Genomic DNA, 18,166 nt, shown 5'->3' with positions numbered 1-18,166 from the left:
ACAATTTGCATTGCTTGGCAAACTTGGTTCCTTCTGAGTCTGCAAAAATTTGAGTTTTGGGTGGCCCTGTCAGCACCACTCAGCTCGACAAACGATCCGAAAATGAAAAAAAAAACAGGTGGGAAATTCCCAGCCAAGCAGTTATTGCATCCGGTCAGATGAAGTCACTGGGAATTCTCACAGCTCCTGCTTCCAGCGGGGTAAATTCCCCAATAGCTGCCAGGGGAGATTCCTCCATTCAGGCATTTTAGTGTGGATTTGGGAGAGTCTATTAATTTCTCTTGCTTATTGCTGCAAATTGCATTTGAGCTTGTTTATACCCACGATCAGACCTAACAGGAAGAATAAGCACCTTCAAACCCAGATAACTGCTATACTGCTATGACATTATAGATAGCTGTAGTGTAACAGCACTGTTTTAGAAATTGCAGCACATTACAAAAGACTGTCATGTTAGGCCTCATGCACGCTGGAAGTTTTTTCAGCTGTTCCTAGGGGTATCTAGCATTTTTTTTCCTGCCTCTAAATGCCCTGCATGTTAGCTTATGTGTCCATGCACACATAGGCTCTTAGAGGCAGGAAAAAAAAATACTGCCAGTGTGTCCAGGAGCAGCTGTGTTTTGGCAGAAAAAAACTCTTGACACTTGTAAACACGTGTTAACGCTAGGTACGTTTAATGCTTGAGCATTAATTCATTTCAATGCCCAAAATAATAATATTTTGGCCATTTAAATTAAATTACTCACAAACGCTTGATGTGGCTAAATGCACCTTAACGCGTTAAACGCTTTTATAAGCATCAAGCTTGTTTTCTGTCAAAATGTTGTGGCCAGGAACAAGACGTTTAGGAGAGAGAAAAAAACATCCAGTCAGCATTAGACCTTAGAAAGGCTGAGGCTCATTGCAAAAAACCATCTACACTTTACAGCAGCCTTTCTCAACCATTTACTTTTAAGGAAACCTTAAATAACATTCAGGTCCCTGAGAGGGCCTGCTAAAAAAAATAAAAATAAATGACATTTACAGCCCATGGCACATTAGTCCAGTGCTGGTCATTGGAAAGTTGCCCCTAACTTTAGTGGTTGTTGGAGAATGAATCCTTTACAGTGGAGAAGACATCACTTCCATTGGAGGTCAGTGGAGAAGAAATTCTGATTAAGCACATTCTGCTTGAAACACGTTAACTGCTGCTGTTTCCTGTCATCTTGTTACCTGAAACTGTGATGTTTTTGTGACATGGAAATTGTGCAATAAACTTTGGGTTTCCCTGGCCAGCCTTCTTTTACCTTACTTTTGAATTTTGATGATTTCGGATCAGACCAGCACCTGATTGCACAGTGGAGGAGCTGACATATAGTGAGTCGGCCTGGAGCTGTGTTTGTCTTTCATTCAGTAGAGAAGGGCCCCCCTTTTATTAGTGACCAATAAAGAATGGTCCTCCCTACATTGATTTTGAGTGAAGAAGGGTCTCCTTACATTGGTGGTTAGTAGAGATAACCCCCCTTGCATTGGTGGTCAGTGAGAAATGCCCCTTTTTATTTTGGTCGGTGGAGAAGGGCCTCTTTCAGTGGTAGTCAATAGAGAAGTACCCCTTCAAAATGGTAGTAAATATAGAACTTCCTAAACATTGGTGGACAGTGGAAAAAAGCCCCCTTACATTGATGGTTAGTGAAGAAGAGATCCTTTTCATTGGTGGTCGGTAGAGACGTGATCCTTTAACAATTGTGGTTAGTGGAGGAGAGATCCATTACATTGGTAGCCAGTGTAGAAGGGATCTCTTACATTTGCAGTCAGTGGAAAAGGGGAATGTCCATTTCCATGTTTCTTCTGGGAATCCCTCTCAGTGCTTGCCACTGAAGCACAAGCTTTTCGGAGCCTGCCACATTTACTGTAAGTATAGTGCAACCCTAATCATTAACCAGCCCACAGAAGTGTCACACCAAAGCCCAAATCGTTTACTTTGTCCCTCCAAACACCCTCTCTGAATGTCACCTTACTGTGGATTCTTGACACTAGCAGGGCTGCAGTTGTAGGTGTAACAGTTTACTGCCTGTTCCCGTTTCCTTGTGAGTTTTAATTTGTTAAAGTACCGTGGCAATATAGAGCTTTTCAAACAGCATCAGGTTTAAAGAAAAAAAAAACAAGTGAGGGAGTCTAATTGTGTAGCAGCTTATATTATTGATACGGAATCAGAACTCCTGATCTTTGAAGCCATTGAATCAAAATGATGGTGAAGCAACTAGCAATTTTCAGAAGGAAAGGTCAAAAAAGCAATGTCAAAGAAATTTATGTCACTGGAGTTTTCCCGTGTTTTAGGGTGGAAAGACAGGTGTAACTTTAACACAACTTCCCAATATTAACCTCCACCTAAAATAAAATGAAAGCCTTTAGGTCGGCTTTGAGAGCTTGAAGGACGAGTTATCAAATGTAGCATCTGTAGATAAATACATAAGTGTTTTCTGTAAATCTGTTCATGTATAAATACAGTAGACCAATTAATTATGTATCCTGATTATTCAGTGCTAATTGCTTAATTTCCCTGTAGTTATTAGTTTATTGAACACCTGTACTGTGATCACTGGGCCACAAACATGCTACATTTTTGAGAAGAGCACGTGCAACAAATCAGACTCTGTATAGAACATTTTAATTAATCATTATTTACCATAAATGTACATTTTATAAATATATATATATATATATAATTTATTATACACTCATAAAAATAAAAAAAAATATATATACACACACAAAATTGAAACAGCTGTCAAAATAAAAAAATCTATAGCCTTTTTGAAGACTTTACATTTTTTGGATTTTTACATGGGTTTCCCCTGATCCAAATTATCTTACCAATTTGGATGAAAGTGGTTGTAGAGCCTTAAGCAGGCCATACATACATGGTTGAATTTCGAACAAATTTTCTTTTCAAAATCAGAAAGTTCGTTTTCTTTGTTTTTTGTGATCCGATGATGCCACCATTGATTTTCGAGATTCGGCCGACCAAGCCTTCAATTTCACCTCATGTTGCTACAGAAAAGAATTTTCTTGGCCGGGAATCTTCTTTTCTCTCCTTAAATTTTCTTTTCTTACTACATTTCTCGCACGATTCACCCATCATGGATAACAGTATTGTTTGTTTTTCTAAAAATTTCCAACATGTCCGATTCCTCAAATTTGATTGCCGCACGAAAATCGGCCGTTGCTGCACCCCACTAATGATGCGAAATTCGTACGAAAATTCTTAGATACGATTTTCAAAAGAAAATTCTTTCGAAATTTGAACCGTGTATGGCTGACATTAGGGTTTTTCATCTTAATGCATTAAGGTGAAAAACCTTCTGTGCTGCAGCTCTCCCCCCCCAGACCACCCCTTTTCCTTACCTGAGCCCGAGCCGATCCAGTCTTGTGTACGAGCACAACGGCTCCAGCCCCGCTGTCTCTCTCCTCATTAGATAGATTGATAGCAGCTGTCAATCAAACCCTGTGACATGGGAGCAGGGGTGGTGCTGAGTCCCGCTGTCTGTGTCAATGAACGCAGCAGCGGGACTCGGGAGCAAGCCCGCACGGGTGCTCCCAGGGAAAGCGGCATTCAGTGGGGTCACCCAATGAAGAGAAGGGGCCTGGAACGTGGGGGGGGGGACCCCAGGAGAAGAGGGGCTGCTCTGTGCAAAACCATTGCACAGAGAAGATAAGTATAGACATGTTTGTTGTTTTTATTTAAAAAAAGCCTGAAGGTTTACAACCACTTTAATATGAAAAAGGGAAAAAAAAATAATTTATAAATAAAAATGTACTTGTATATTCATTGTGTATGCAAGTAATGCTGCACAGTGATTGTGCTTTACTGTTCTCTCTCCCTCCATGCAAGTCTATCAGTAACTGATAGCGCTAACTCATAGAAAACTGTCTAGTTGACCTCATCTCATTAGTACTAGAGCTGGAATAATAATCACAGTCCCTCATATAAGAATGACCACTAGAGGGAAAATCTACAAATACAGTAATCATGTGAAAAGCTCATTTTCAGGTAGACATTACAATAATAACTCTAAATATGTTCTTGCTGAAAACACACCATAGTGAATTCCCTTTAAGCACGTTTATTCAGGCAGCTAAGCGTGTTATTTAAGTGCCAGTAAGTATCTGTGTATGGTCAGAGTGTGCCTTTGCTTTAGTATTTGTGTATCGGCCAGTTTTCAGGCATGAGTTTTGCTGTGTTTAAGTGTTAATTTGTATCAGGTCAGTGTATTGTGCTGGCTGTAATAGGTCTATTAAGAAGTGACGTTTATCCAGACTGCCCTCTCCTCAGGTGAACAACTTCACAAGCTCTTCATTACATCCTTGTCAAAACTGAAAAATTCTCTAATCAACAGCAATCTGTCCGCGGCCCCCCAGACCGCTGGCGGTGTCCCCCCTCTCTATCTGCTCGGTGGCGCTCACGTCTCCAGGCTGCTGATTACATTAGGCTAAGCTGCAGAGGAAATGAACCGTGTCTTATTTAGGTGCAAGTAGCTCCTACGTAGCTGGGGCCTGGGGCACTTTTAGAGCATTTTATGGCATTAAAATTAGTGTTGCTTCCCTCTGTGCTGCTGCGTGTAATGCCTTAAACTCAATAAGCAAAAGGCGAGCGAGCCCCCACTCCCTGCGTTTTTCTCCCGCTCTGCCAAGAGGTTATTTTTTTTTTTTTTTCTTTCCCAGATGAGTCTTCTGTCTGGAAACCCTTATCATGGAGGGGCAGTGGTATGCTACCCACTACACATTACTCAGAATAGAGCAATCGTCATACTGCACCTGCACTTTGTATTAGTAACCCGATATTTGGAATGTATGCGGAAAAATGTCCAAGTGCGAGCATTTAGCGCTGTGTATCAGATCATGATCATCAGATGTCGTTAGCATACAAACCCATTAGAAATCATTCTGGAAGCGACTGGCACTGACGGCGTTCTAGAGACGGAAGGAAAAAAATAGCTTTTTAGTGAGTCAACAGCATAAGAAGATTTAACTCTGACAGTTGAATTACTTAATGCATTTTATTTGCCATTTATTTACCATGCTGTTCAGTTACTGCAGGCGATTGGATGGATTCCCTGTCAGTCAGATTTGGGCACATATCCATAATGACAATATTATTCTTGCAACCTAAAGAGTAGGGCATTGCATAATTTGTGCATTGGTTTGGGCTCCCTCCTGTCTATCCTGTATAGAGCTGGGATAATCCCAGTGCTCATAGACCAGACCCTAGGAAGCCTTAGGACATGACCTCCAGTTTACAGGGATACTCCAGACTGCAGGATGATATTGTCTCATCTGCCGTTTGCTCTAGCTAATTGTTGCTGCTTTAAAAAGCTGCCCTAGGGGTCTGATCCAGTCTCTCGCCTGCCCCTCCTTACCTCGAAACTAAGCTTCTTATTCCCTGCCGGTCCCAGAGCAAAGCACCCCCTGTGCTGACAGTCATTGGGTTCAATACGGCAGCCAGACCCCGCGGAGACCCCACTCTCCCAGCAAAGATCCCCCCCCCTCCCACTGCGCGGTGTGCGCCTCTCTATCTCACCACATCTCATTTGCATCTGGGACATCAATTAGCATGTTTGTTGAGGCTAATTGAATGAAACTCAATCATAGCCCTTAATTGCTTGCCTATGTAAAAAGAAATCACATTAATGCAGCTAATTAAGTGTATGGCAATAAGATGCAACATAATTAGGGAAAGCAACGTTAACCCTTTGCGTGCGGCGCGGGCACTAGCAGAGCATTGCGGAGCAGTGTACACATCTGTCTCGGCGACGCTGTGCAACGTGCTCCCCACAGCACACGAGTTAATGAGGACTGGATGCCGGAGAAGGCAAAGCTTCGATTCCTGGAATCTTTTCTCATTCCATTCCCAAGGATGACCCCAGTGCTGTGAACAAGTTCCCCCTGCAACCATCAATGCACCTAATATACTTTGAGCTCAGAAACACGTGCAGTGGTTGCATGTTTGCAATGCAAGTACATATTGCCGTTTATTTATTTTTAATGTTATGACGGCTCTAAAGTAAGCTGTCTTTGTCAGCTACAATAAAATGAGAAATGTAGCTCTTCACTAGAACGGTAGAGCTCTCTTTCCCGCATCTATTTTCAGCTGTCATAATATCGTGCACATGGGACAGATCAATTCAGCAGGTGCAGTAGGTCTTAGGTCAGCCATACAAGTCCTGATTTTCACTAATAATGTGATTGCCCTGAGCTTTTCTTGATACATCGAAAGAGAAAGGTGTTAATGGATGTGTTAACCAGTGTTTGGTACAACGAGACTCCTATTGGAGAATCTGCGCAACTGAGGAGCCTTCTCCCCACAGGTAAGGGAACGGTCCCTTGCAATGCCCCTACAAAGAAATGAAGAATACCCCAGCTTAGCGGCATGATTGTGGCAGACTGGAGAGGGTCAGCTGCTTAAAAGACAGGCAGATCTAATTTATTGATATATTTATAAATAAATAATTGATCTGCCAGTTTGCAACTTTAGTGCTATCCGTATCATATCGGTGGATATACACTTTTTTTTTTTTTTTTTTTTGCACTGATTGGCAACCCTGCTTCTTATTGTGTGATCTGTAGATTTAGAAAGCGGTCAGTTTGATGGTTGTTTTGTACCTAAAATAAATGTACATTTATAATTGGTGCAACACTGCTTCTGACCACTAGAGGGAGGACCAGAAACCACAAAATATAGCAAATATGTCTCAATTTCTCATGCAGAAGCCTTTACTGCCATTATCTTGTATGGAAACCTTGCCGACAGACCCCCCTCACCCCTAATCTGTGTAGAGACCAAACCAAAGTTTGCATGGACAATCAAAGTGAAAATGACACCGATTGCTCAGTATGCTGGTATTTCTGAGTATATCAAATTATTATACTGGGTTTTTTTTCTAAAATATCTTCAAATTTTCGATAAAATCAAGTAAGTCACATTTTGTCCTTCTGACTGAAGTTAAATTGACACACAGAGGGTTTTTATGTTTTGTCACTACCAAAAGTGTGTCCACTCGTTGAATGGAGTAAAATTCAGAAAATCTAAGAAATTTCTAGTGATGGGAATAAAGCCTAGTACACACGATCCGAAAATCGTACGTAAAATAGCACTTTCTAAGCATTCGTAAGAGCTGATCGTTAGTACACAGCTTTCAGGAGCCAATCAGGACAGGTCATGCAAAATTATCCGATGGGACAAACATGAAAATTTTTCTCGTACGATACCAGATCGTACAATTTTCATTTAATCAGTTTTTGTCCCCAAATACAATTAAATATGTTACAGCACTTCTGAATTTTTATTCTCTCGTATGAGCATTTTCGTAACTTTAGTAACCTCTTTATTTTCGATATGGAGTTAGCATGCAAAAAAAAACAAAAAAAAATGGCCGATCACTCGTCTGATAATCTCATCGTGTGTACAAGTCCTTTTTGTTGATAAGACCATACCATGATAAGATGTATTGTACAGTCTGTAACCTACAGCACAGAGTACATAATTAACCTTCATTCCATGATTTTGTTCTGTTTATCTATGATGCTCTGAGTGACAATTATAAACAGATTTTTATTTCCCTAAAACTTTATTACAGCGCTCAGATCACGCCACAATCAAGAGAATGTTCATGCTGAGCTTCATTCATGGCTGGAGGTCTGGATAGCCGTGTGTTATGCAGGACTAGGGCCAGATCACCTCTCACTGATAATCTCTCTACTCGTGTGGCTTTATTTGTTTCCTATGTTAGAAGATTAGCGACGGCATGAGCAGAACATGCTAATAGCTTTGCAATTACAGCTTTTTTCAGGTTTTAGAGGGGCAGGATAGGGGCTTTGTGTGGGAGGGGGGGTCCCTGGAGTAGACCCCAGAGACTTGTTAAATGTTCTTAATCTCACAAGTGTCTAAGCTGCCTCCTTCTCAAGCCTTGTTAAGTGGCCGTCTACCTTGATCTTGTGCTGTTTGCCTCTGATCAGTGATTTTGTATAGATGGTGGCTGGGGGAGAAATCTGCATTAGTGAACCAGGGCACACAGCCTGTTCCCAGCATTTGCATGGTGAAATGAGGCCAGTTTGACAGAGGCGCTCCTTCTCATTGCGCTTTTCTAAACAGCACATATGCAGTTGAGACTGGGGAGGGGTCACATCACTGGTCAGTGTATAATGATTTATTTATTTTTGAGAAAGAAAAATTGCGTTGTTTGGTTTATTTTTATAATACCAATTTTATAGATAACCAATTAAGCTGAAGAAACCTACTTTCTACAGTACTTATTTCAGGCAGCCAGACTCTGGCGCCAGTCAGTTCACCCACCACTATGTTTTGGTACCCAGAACATTTGAGAGTAATTCTCAAGGTATGGCTTTCATTAGAAACATGGCTTTAACCATGTTTTGAGGGACATCATTATTTCATATATGGTTTTCAGAAAACATAAACTAATAAAATCCTCTTGTATATAAACCTTACATTTTGAACCATAGTAGGTTAGTGCTAGGAAATACAAGACTTATTTTAAGTATACTAAACTTAATTACAGCAACCAAACCAAAATCCACCTTTAAAGGATAAGTTGAAGAAAAAAAATATTAAATGCACATTTTTTGCCGGTACTGTAGTTCATTGATAGCTACAAGCCGACAGCCGCAAAGGATGTCGGGGCTTGTAGCTCATACACACACAGAGCTGTGTGAATGAATGATGCGGCCATGTGGGCGGAACGTTGATTTAAAAAAGTGACCGCTAGTACAGGGAACTTCTCCCCGTACTGCTGCCACAGGGAGGGGGGCAGTGGACAGTGGCTGCAGCATTAGTTACATATTGCATGGTCCACCGTAAAAATGGGTGGAACATGTAACATGTTACCAAAGGTGAACGTGTCCTTCAACAATTCAAGGATACAGACAGAAATTTTTTTGGACCCACTAAGTTATGCATGTGCCGGTATTTGTTTGCTCTCCCTACTGTTTTCTTTGTAACTTTCAATAGACCCAAAGTGCATTGCCTACACTAATAGTGCTGAAAGCATGTAATAATAAACTAAAACATCAACATCTATCCCTAAGAATATCTTCTTGGAAATAAGGAGGTCCATTGTTGGACTACAGAAATATCTAGATGCCTATGAGTCTCAGATTTGGGTCAAGGAAAGTTGGGGAACAGTCAGTATGTTTTTATCTCTGTACTTTTTTGAGTTCATACCCAGAGTATTAGGATGACACCGAGCATCTAGGAATATCAAGAGGAGAGATCAGCAATGACAACCTACATATTTTTGGAATAGTTTTATTTTTTTATCTCAAACCCCTAAACCTAACCTGACCTTTAACCAACCCCTAAAATGAACCAGCAATAATTATTTTATCCTAACCATTAAAACTAACCCTGCATAACCCCTAAAGCTTAACCTATCTTGTTCACCTGAAAATACCTTCAACCGCCCAGCTGCTAACAATAGCTTAAGCAAAGCACAAAGACAGCGCTCACAACAGGGAACACACCTCATGGATCAAGGGTGGAGTCCTTCGCTGGGTACTCTGGCTCAAATGGCCTCCAGCCATTGAAAGCGCAGCTCCAAGAAAAGATGTAGCCAGCAACTCCAGAATCCCATAAAAATCTTTATTTGCTACATAAAGGTCAAGATTAAAAACAGCTGGCGCGTTTCGGCGTACAGCCTTGTTCACAGCATATTCACAAAATGAATGACAGAACATTTATACTACATACCTCATATGAGGAAGAACAGTGTCAATAAAACAATTATTCAATTAAAATAAAAAAATTTCATCTGCCAGTTTATTTTAATTGAATAATTATTTTATTGACACTGCTCTTCCTCATATGAGGTATGTAGTATTAATGTTCTGTCATTCATTTTGTGAATATGCTGTGAATAAGGCTGTATGCCGAAATGCGTCGGCTGTTTTTAATCTCGACCTTTATGTAGCAAATAAAGATTTTCATGGGATTCTGGAGTTGCTAGATACATATTTTCTTGGAGTAACAATAGCTTAACCCCTAAAATTGCTGACTTTCTTACCTCAAGGACTGGAAGTTTGAGTGCCAGTGATAGAAAATTTGAGGTGATCAGAATTTTGTCTTGACACTGTCCCAACATGTTGCACAACTTAGAGGTTAAGATACTAAAGCTGCCATACAGAGTTTTGTTTTTTTATGAATTAAATGAAAATAAACTAACAGATTCCTCCATTCACAATGTCCTACCACCTGCCAGGCCATTGTATTCTGGCAGCAGCAGCTTCAACTTCTGTTGAGTGGGAACCACCACACACTGTCTGAAATTTAGCTGGTTCAGCTTAAAGTGGTTCTAAAGGCAGGATATTTTCTACCCTAATGCATGCCCTGTATTAGGGTAAAAAGTATCCCAATATTTGTTTCATCCTCTCCCCTCCATAAATACTTGAGTCCTGTCTTGCTCCAGCGTTGTGCCCGAGTGCAGCTGCGCTGTTCTTTCGCTTCTCACAGGACTCAGCGAGAACAGTGGGAGCCATTGGCTCCTGCTACTGTCAAGCAAATCCTATGAGGAGGAGCAGGGCCAAGCCATGCTCTGTGTGTCTATAGATGTGCATAGCTTGGGAGCAAAGCTGTGCTAAGTGCTAACGTATGCCCCCATAGGAATCGGCTTCCTATGGTGGCACATCGAGAAGAGGAGGAGCCTAGAGCTCTGGTGGGGGAAACTAGAAGAGGAGGCCCAGGGCCACTCTGTGCAATACCATTGCCCAGAGCAGGTAAGTATCTATCACGTTTGTTATTTTAGAAAAAAAATAAGCTTCACAACCACTTTAAGTGCCCAGTACATATCATCTGTTTTAGAGATTCACATGTTATCAGATATTAATTAGATCAGCAGTCACAAACCAGTGGTCCGTGGACCACTGATAGTCCACGAGAAAATGTTGGTGGTCCCCAGGGGTTCTGACGCAAGTCAACATTCTGGCGGATTTATACCTGCCAATGTTGTTTCCAGTTATTCTCAATGCACGCTGATAGAGGAGGGGCATTATTTGTATAAAGGCAGCAATGTGATCCAGGGGGAGGGGGGGGGTAGAGAGCTGGAGCTTTGTGTGTATAAGGCAGCAGTGTGATCCAGGAAGAGGGGAGTAGAGAGCTGGAGCATTGGGTGTAAAATTCATGTTGGTGGTCCGCAGGATTCAAAATTGTGAGTTTATTGGTCCATGAGGTCCGAAAGTTTGGCGACCACTGAATTAGATCATTGTGAACACTTTCTGCATGCTCCCAGTACTGGAACAAAAGTGCAGTTGTTGCCCAGAAGGGCCAGTTAAATTATTTTGTTTTTTTTCTTACAGAACTGAGGATGAAACCTGATTGGTTACAGTACAAAACATCTTCTCACATGTTCAATTTATTGCAGCTCCAGTGGTTCCCTTGTTTAAAGGAAGGAAAGAGGAACATGTAATTGTTTCCCATAACCATAATCACAAAAATAATATCGGGTGTTTCCTTTTTAATTCTGCCATAAAAACCGCATATTGAATCTGGATCCTGTTAGCAATGCAGATATGTTAGCATGAGGCTCATCACTATGGTACATATAGAAATGCTCAGAACTACTAAGTTTAAACAGCTCTAACATTAATGTTGACTTGCCTATCTTAACTGTGAAAGTTTCAAGGCATGGTTTAACCCTTACCAAAAAACTACCATTGCAGGTAAGGGGTGTTTGTAGATAAAAACAAACTCTGATACTTTGATTAAAGTCGAATGATGCCTTTGCTATAGGTGTAGGCCAGTTACATACCTACTGAAGCCTGATTAGAAAACTCCCAGAGATTGCATAATCTCATCCTGCCTTGTTGCTCTTACTGTTCACCTCCACCATCACAGGAGCGAGTTCTTTCTGATTCAAACGTCCTTAAATTGGGCTTTCTCTCCCCTGACGCAATTGTTTTTCTTTATTATTTCCCAAAAGGTGATAAAGTATTCTTGATTTTTAGGATTACATGCAGAATGTCCATGGGAAGGAGATCGACCTCCTCAGAACTACAGTGAAGGTTCCAGGGAAAAGGCCACCACGAGCCACATCTTCCTGTGCACCCATCGCCAGCCCTAAGACCAATGGACTAACCAAGGAAGTCAGTGGGCTGCAGATCTCCCCTAATACAGGTGTGTATCGTAAGAAAACTGATCGGTTTGTATATACCTTTGTAGAGGGCATGTAAGTTCTAGGATCTTCAGTATTTATTCCAAGAGTGCACATGAAATGGTGTATAATTGTGCTCATTGGTGTATACGGTATACAGCTGTATACCAGCTCTGTTGGTGACTTGTGTACCTTTTAATAGGGTTTTAAGTTATTTACAGGCACATCTTATTACTATTTGATTGTCATAAATAGCACGTGTTAGGAGGCAATGAAAGCTGTCGGCTGTAGCAGTGACTTGTACTATTAAACATTGAGATGATATCATCTAATTCAAGTATCAGAATATACTGAAATCTGTTTTATAAAAGGCTATAATGTAAGGCTTTCGCTATAATGAATGTGAATATCTATGAACTTTTTTTTGTGCCATCTGCTTTTCACACTACTTTCCTAGTTACAGTTAATGGGTTCACCTCGGAGTATGTTTACTTAATATAATGGTTTTCCAGTAATTGATGTTTTTTTATTCTGTAGTGTGTTATTGTCGCTATCATTCTCACCAAAAAACACAATTGTATAATCCTATTTTTGCCTGTCCTCATCTCTGTCTGTATGAATCAGGACACATGTATTGTTTTGTTTGTGCTCATTAACCACAGTTTAAAGTACTTTGTATAGTGCATTTCTGCATCTTCCTTGGTATGAATTACTAGGGGTTTATTTGTAGAACTTGAAGCAAAAGAAAGCCAGAGGGTAAAACCCATGATAATCAATCACCCTTGTTTTATTATTATCAATGAACCGCAGAAGTGTCTATAGGCTGCACTGTTTGTGACTCTGTTCTTCTGTGTGATAATTAATGACTAAATGTCACCATCCTGTACTGGGAAACCAACCATGTTCCTGCAATCATCCTTAAAGTTCAGGTTAGAAAATATAAACAAGAGCCCGATTCATTGATATGTGAAGTCTTTCCACTTTCATTTTTTATAGATAAAAGTGCTACTATGTCATTGTCATGCTTAGTATGACCAAAATATATGTGTTTATAGATTCTTAGGCAAGTCATAGATGAATGTGAATCCAGCCTATATAGAGAATCTAGAAACAAATGTGAGATACACCACAAATGTATGCCAGGACACAGGCCAAGCTGCGAACTTAGGCTTAATGTACACGGGATGCTTTGCAAACTCTTTTAGAAGCCTTTCCTTCTGGCAGCAGCATTTTGGCTGAAAAAAAGCCTGATGCTTGTAAAAGCGTCTAAAGCTTTTACAAGCTTTTAGGTGCATTTACAGGCGTCAAGAACTTGGGCTTTAATTTCATTGGCCAGAATAATAATTTATTCAGGGAAAAAAAACACCAGACGCCCCTAGAAACAGCTGCAAAAACATCCAGTGTGCATGAATCCATAGGTGCAGAGACCCCACCACCAGTGTCCCCAGGACAAGATAAAGAGGCTTATCCAGCATATGGAAATAATGTCTTTGTGTGTACCTTACCCTATAATATGACATTGCATTCTCTCTGATGATCTCTAAGTTTTTGGCAGACAAACATAATAAATTGATCACTAACAGGGATTGCAATGCCCCAAAACATAAGGGCCCTAACAAAACAGTAGGATGTTTGTGCCCTTAACCTGTGATAGCTGAAAAATAGCAGATTAGATTGTCAGATCAGTGCACTCTATAATACACACCGTCTTGTCTGGGAATTGTCTGTGTACTGCTTTTTTATAAAGTAAAAGCCAGTACACTGCTATCTTTCCTGAGTAAATTCAGTACTGATCCCCCCTCCCTCGTTCCTCCCCTCTTCACTAGCCCCAGGTCTCTCTCATAATGTTAAATCCATCAAGAGACAAGGGGCTGATTTTTACCCAAAACCACTAATGTGTTTTCAGCGTTGAACTGCTGATGACATCTTAAAAGTCCTCATCGTGCGGCGCCCTCCACACTCCAACAATCAGAACATCTCGTAAACCCATAAAATCCAAACTAATAGCAATGAATATTCAGTGACCTAGAATACTAATTATTGTCATGAATATTAATGCCATCGGACTTGCTTTGATCCCCCTCTTCCTCCTCCCCGTCTTCTGCCTCACTCCTGCACACATTTACCCGTATGGACTTTTCTCAGTTCACAGCACGCTGGTTTTCTCTCTGTCCAATAAAGTTATATAAACTTGTACCTGATCCGTCCAATGGCTAACCCGTCCTTACCCCAACCTCGTTTTCCCTGCGTCTGTATAGTGTACATTTTCCACGTTACTTTCCTATACAGTCAGCCGGTGTGTGTTTCTTTGTTTTACTTCTCCCACCCAGCCTGTATTTTCTTTCATCACCTCTCTTCTTATTTCTCACCCCTTCTGTCACACTATCCACTCAGCTGTGCTCTGAAGATGTTTCTAATGAGTGTTTAAGATCGAGCTGTGTCCTCTGTTTCTGTGGTAGGGGTAATAACCAGATCTTGATTAACGAGACAGTAGGGGGGGGACAGGGTGACAGCAATGCAGTCATGTGCACCCCTCCAGTAGCCCCCCCACTCCTGTCACTGAGGGGAGCTCCTCTCTAGGCATCCTCCGCTCTCAGATTAATAGCATCGCAGGAAGCATTTAGGATACATTGCAAAGGTTTCTATCTAATGGGTTCAGCCATTTCCTCTTTGAGTGACAGGCGCGGGAAGTAATCGGCTGTGCAGAATGGCAGCACATTGCTAGTACTTAAGTGTACATTATCCCTGTTGTGTGTCCTGCAGAGGCTGTTTATCAGGACGCCTCTCGCAGCCGACAGGCGCCAACTGACGCTGCTCTTGCTGTGGTGGGAGCAAGTAAATGTGAGAATAATAATAATAAAAAAGAGGCAGGAAACAAAGAAAAAAAAATCTGCAAAGTTAAATAGGCCTATGTGCATATAAGAGGTTTATAGCAGAGTAATGCAGGCTCAGCTATAGCGGTGGTAGATCCTGCCATGCCTTAATTCAGGTTTCATGTTTTTTTTAATAAAGGAAAGCTATACCTAAAGAAACTGTCTATCATTGCTGAGTTCCTTCTAAAAATGCTAGTTGCCTGGCCTTGGTTCAAGACCTTCTTAGTCACTGACCTGCAAAAAGTATGCAATGAGTGGAGTCGGGAAAGTCAGAACTTCTGTTTTGTATACTTGTGCAAGGCCAGTGATTGCGAGGGCCAATTCACACTTAAGAATTCTGTTGTGGTGCATTAATGTATACTATGACATTCATTAGTGTGCATTGCATTAAGGCAGCCAATTCTTAAAGAGTGGATTTTTAACACGCCCACAGTAAATGATACAATGCACATGGCCCCTTTTTTAGCAACATCGTTCACCACAGTGCACGGTTTTGACATTTCTAGAAGGGGAGTTTTCCATTTTAGTGTGCTGGTTTCCATTTTAGCTGTGCACTTCTTCAGGCTGTCTTCTTCTTGTTCTATGACTTTTGTTTACGTTTGATCCCCTTTTCACCTTCCTAAATTTCTGTCCCATTCAAACCTTATCTCGATCTTCTTTTTTGTTCTCAGTAGTTATTTATTTTTAATAAAAAGGTAATTTGTGGTTTATAAAAAAAATAAACATCCATACTCTCACCTCTGTGCTGCAAAATTGATGTGATGATGCAGCTGTCTCGTGTCGGCTCTAAGCCCAAGAACTGAGCGATCACATGACCACTGATACCTCAGTTCTTGGTCTGCTTAGAGTGGAGAGCAGTGACAGCCAGTCACCACTCTGCTCCTTCAGTGTTCACTGGAGCTCCAGGCTCGAGAGGGGATGATCACAGCTGGCTTTGGCTCTCAGCTGCGTGCTGAGAGCCAGAGACAGCTGTCCATCAGGCAGCTGGGTGGATCCCAACAATATTGTTGGGATTTTTCCAAAGCCTGGAGCAGCTCTGCCACATCAACTGTCAAATGGGGAATAGCCCACTGAAAGCTGACTCTGGGTCACGGGAGAGCAAAAGTAACTGCACTCCTCTAACTCACAAGGGAAGTAAGGCCAAAAAAAGCTTTGGGCATACTACGCTTTAGGAGCCAGTTCACACCAGAACACACTCGCTCCTAAACAATCAGGTTTTAACAGTTTTTCATTTGAATGGGCTGCAAAATGTACTGGGATGCTGAAGTAGTACAAGCACTACTTTTTCAGAATGCAAAGGTACCAAACCACCATGTTACTGTGGTACCATCGGATTTGGTGGGCTGCAAACGCGCTGCATTTGCAAGATGCGTTTGAGATGCCATTAAAAATTATTTGGCATCCTCACGTTGTCGTAAGGGCAGTGCATTGACCAGCAGTGCGGGAAACGTGCACAGAATGCTCCTTTCCCTAACCGCCTTTTTATTGTTAACTGGCCCTTTAGTAAGAAAATTCCTTATACACACCTGGTTGTACGAAGAAATCAGACTCCTGACAAGCCTTGTTCTCTAAACGTACAAATCCACATTTTGGTTAATACCAGACTATAGTTATTTTACTCCATTGATGTCACACCCTGGCCAAAATTTCCAAAAACCAGGGACAGGCGGTGTCACTGTACATGTGAAGTTTTTAGGCTTATGTGCTTTTTCACCAACAATCCAAGAAAAGGCAGGTTATTTGTTTCTGATCAAGCTGCCCTACTGTGTCTTTGTATAGGGAAATGCGGAAGGTCTTCAGGGGTAGGACCTGATGAAAACCGCTCTATAATTTCTGTACTGTACAGGCCTGCAGAATACTACAGCACCATATAAATTAGTATGTATACAAATTTACTAACATAGAACCATGGTAATAAAGGTAAAAGTGCAGTGCCAAAACTTCAAGTGAACAAAAACCATTGGATGGATCTCATAATGAACAATACAATGTGGAACTCTAATTGAATAGATACACAGTGATTTTGTATGAAAAAGGAAAAAATAAAATATACAAAGTCCATGAGTGAAATGAAAAACCAAAAACGTGGTTAAACCAAATGACCCATGAAGGGACATACGCCAAGTGTTCATAACATCATTTTGACATCAAAATAGTTTATAGATGATTAGACAATATGTGAAGGTGAGTAATCCACCACCGATAGGATGAAGGCTTACCAGATGGTTTGAACTCAAAAGGACGTACGTCCTATGAGTCAATCAAGCTTGTGTTGGCGAACGCCAAAGTTGGAAACATCAGATCCGGAGACCTTTGACGAATGAGCCAGGTCTTCAAGCGGTCATTAAAGAAAAATTGATAGATTATCCCATATGTTCACATGAATAGTTAAAGAAAGGAGAACAATAAGGGCCACATGGCGTAATTCCATATAAAAAGTATACATTTATTGAGGTTAAAAAACTCACATTTTAGAAGAACAAACAGCGCTTTTGGTAATGTGTATGGCGTCAGAGGAGCCCGTTCTGACGTGTTTCGTCTACATAGACATCATCTGGGTTGATGTCTATGTAGACCAAACGCATCGGGACGGGCTCCACTGCTGCCTTACACATTACCAAAAACTCTGTTCTTCTAAAATGTGAGTTTTTTAACCTCATTAAGTTTTATACTTTTTATACGGAATTACGCTATGTGGCCCTTTTTGTTCTCCTTTCTTTAACTATACATGTGAACACATGGGAGAATCTATCCATTTTTCTTTATGAAAATACTTTCCATGGAGACTACTATCCTAATGACTGCTTGAAGACCTGGCTCATTCGTCAAAGGTCTCCGGATCTGATGTTTCCAAATTTGGCGTTCGCCAACACAAGCTTGTTTGACTCTCGGGACGTACGTCCTTTTGAGTTCAAACCATCTGGTAAGCCTTCATCCTATCGGTGGCTTATTACTCACCTTCACACATTGTCTCACCATCTATCCACGGTTTTGATGTCAAAATGATGTTATGAACACTTGGCGTATGTCCCTTCATGGGTGATTTTATTTCACCAAGTTTTTGGTTTTTCATTTCACTCATGGACTTTGTTTATTTTTTTTTATTTTTGATTCTTTTTCATACAAAATCACTATGTATCTATTCAATTAGAGTTC

The 18,166-nt window shown here is 40.9% G+C and overlaps 1 protein-coding gene across 7 annotated transcripts in view; it reads left to right on the top strand.

The window, feature by feature from the left end:
* Positions 1 to 18,166, top strand: part of AGAP1 (ArfGAP with GTPase domain, ankyrin repeat and PH domain 1) — a 593,970-nt gene that overhangs the window by 461,364 nt on the left and 114,440 nt on the right. For all 7 annotated transcript variants that reach the window (XM_073633654.1, XM_073633653.1, XM_073633655.1 and 4 more), the window contains one exon: positions 11,992 to 12,160. In XM_073633654.1, the coding sequence (XP_073489755.1) occupies positions 11,992 to 12,160 (169 nt within the window). The remainder of the gene's footprint in view (positions 1 to 11,991; positions 12,161 to 18,166) is intronic.

The sequence above is a fragment of the Aquarana catesbeiana genome, linkage group LG06, assembly GCF_042186555.1.
Source record: "Aquarana catesbeiana isolate 2022-GZ linkage group LG06, ASM4218655v1, whole genome shotgun sequence".
Taxonomy (NCBI): domain Eukaryota; kingdom Metazoa; phylum Chordata; class Amphibia; order Anura; family Ranidae; genus Aquarana; species Aquarana catesbeiana.
The sequence above is the reverse complement of the archived record's forward strand: the minus strand, read 5'-3'. Positions and strand labels throughout refer to the sequence as shown.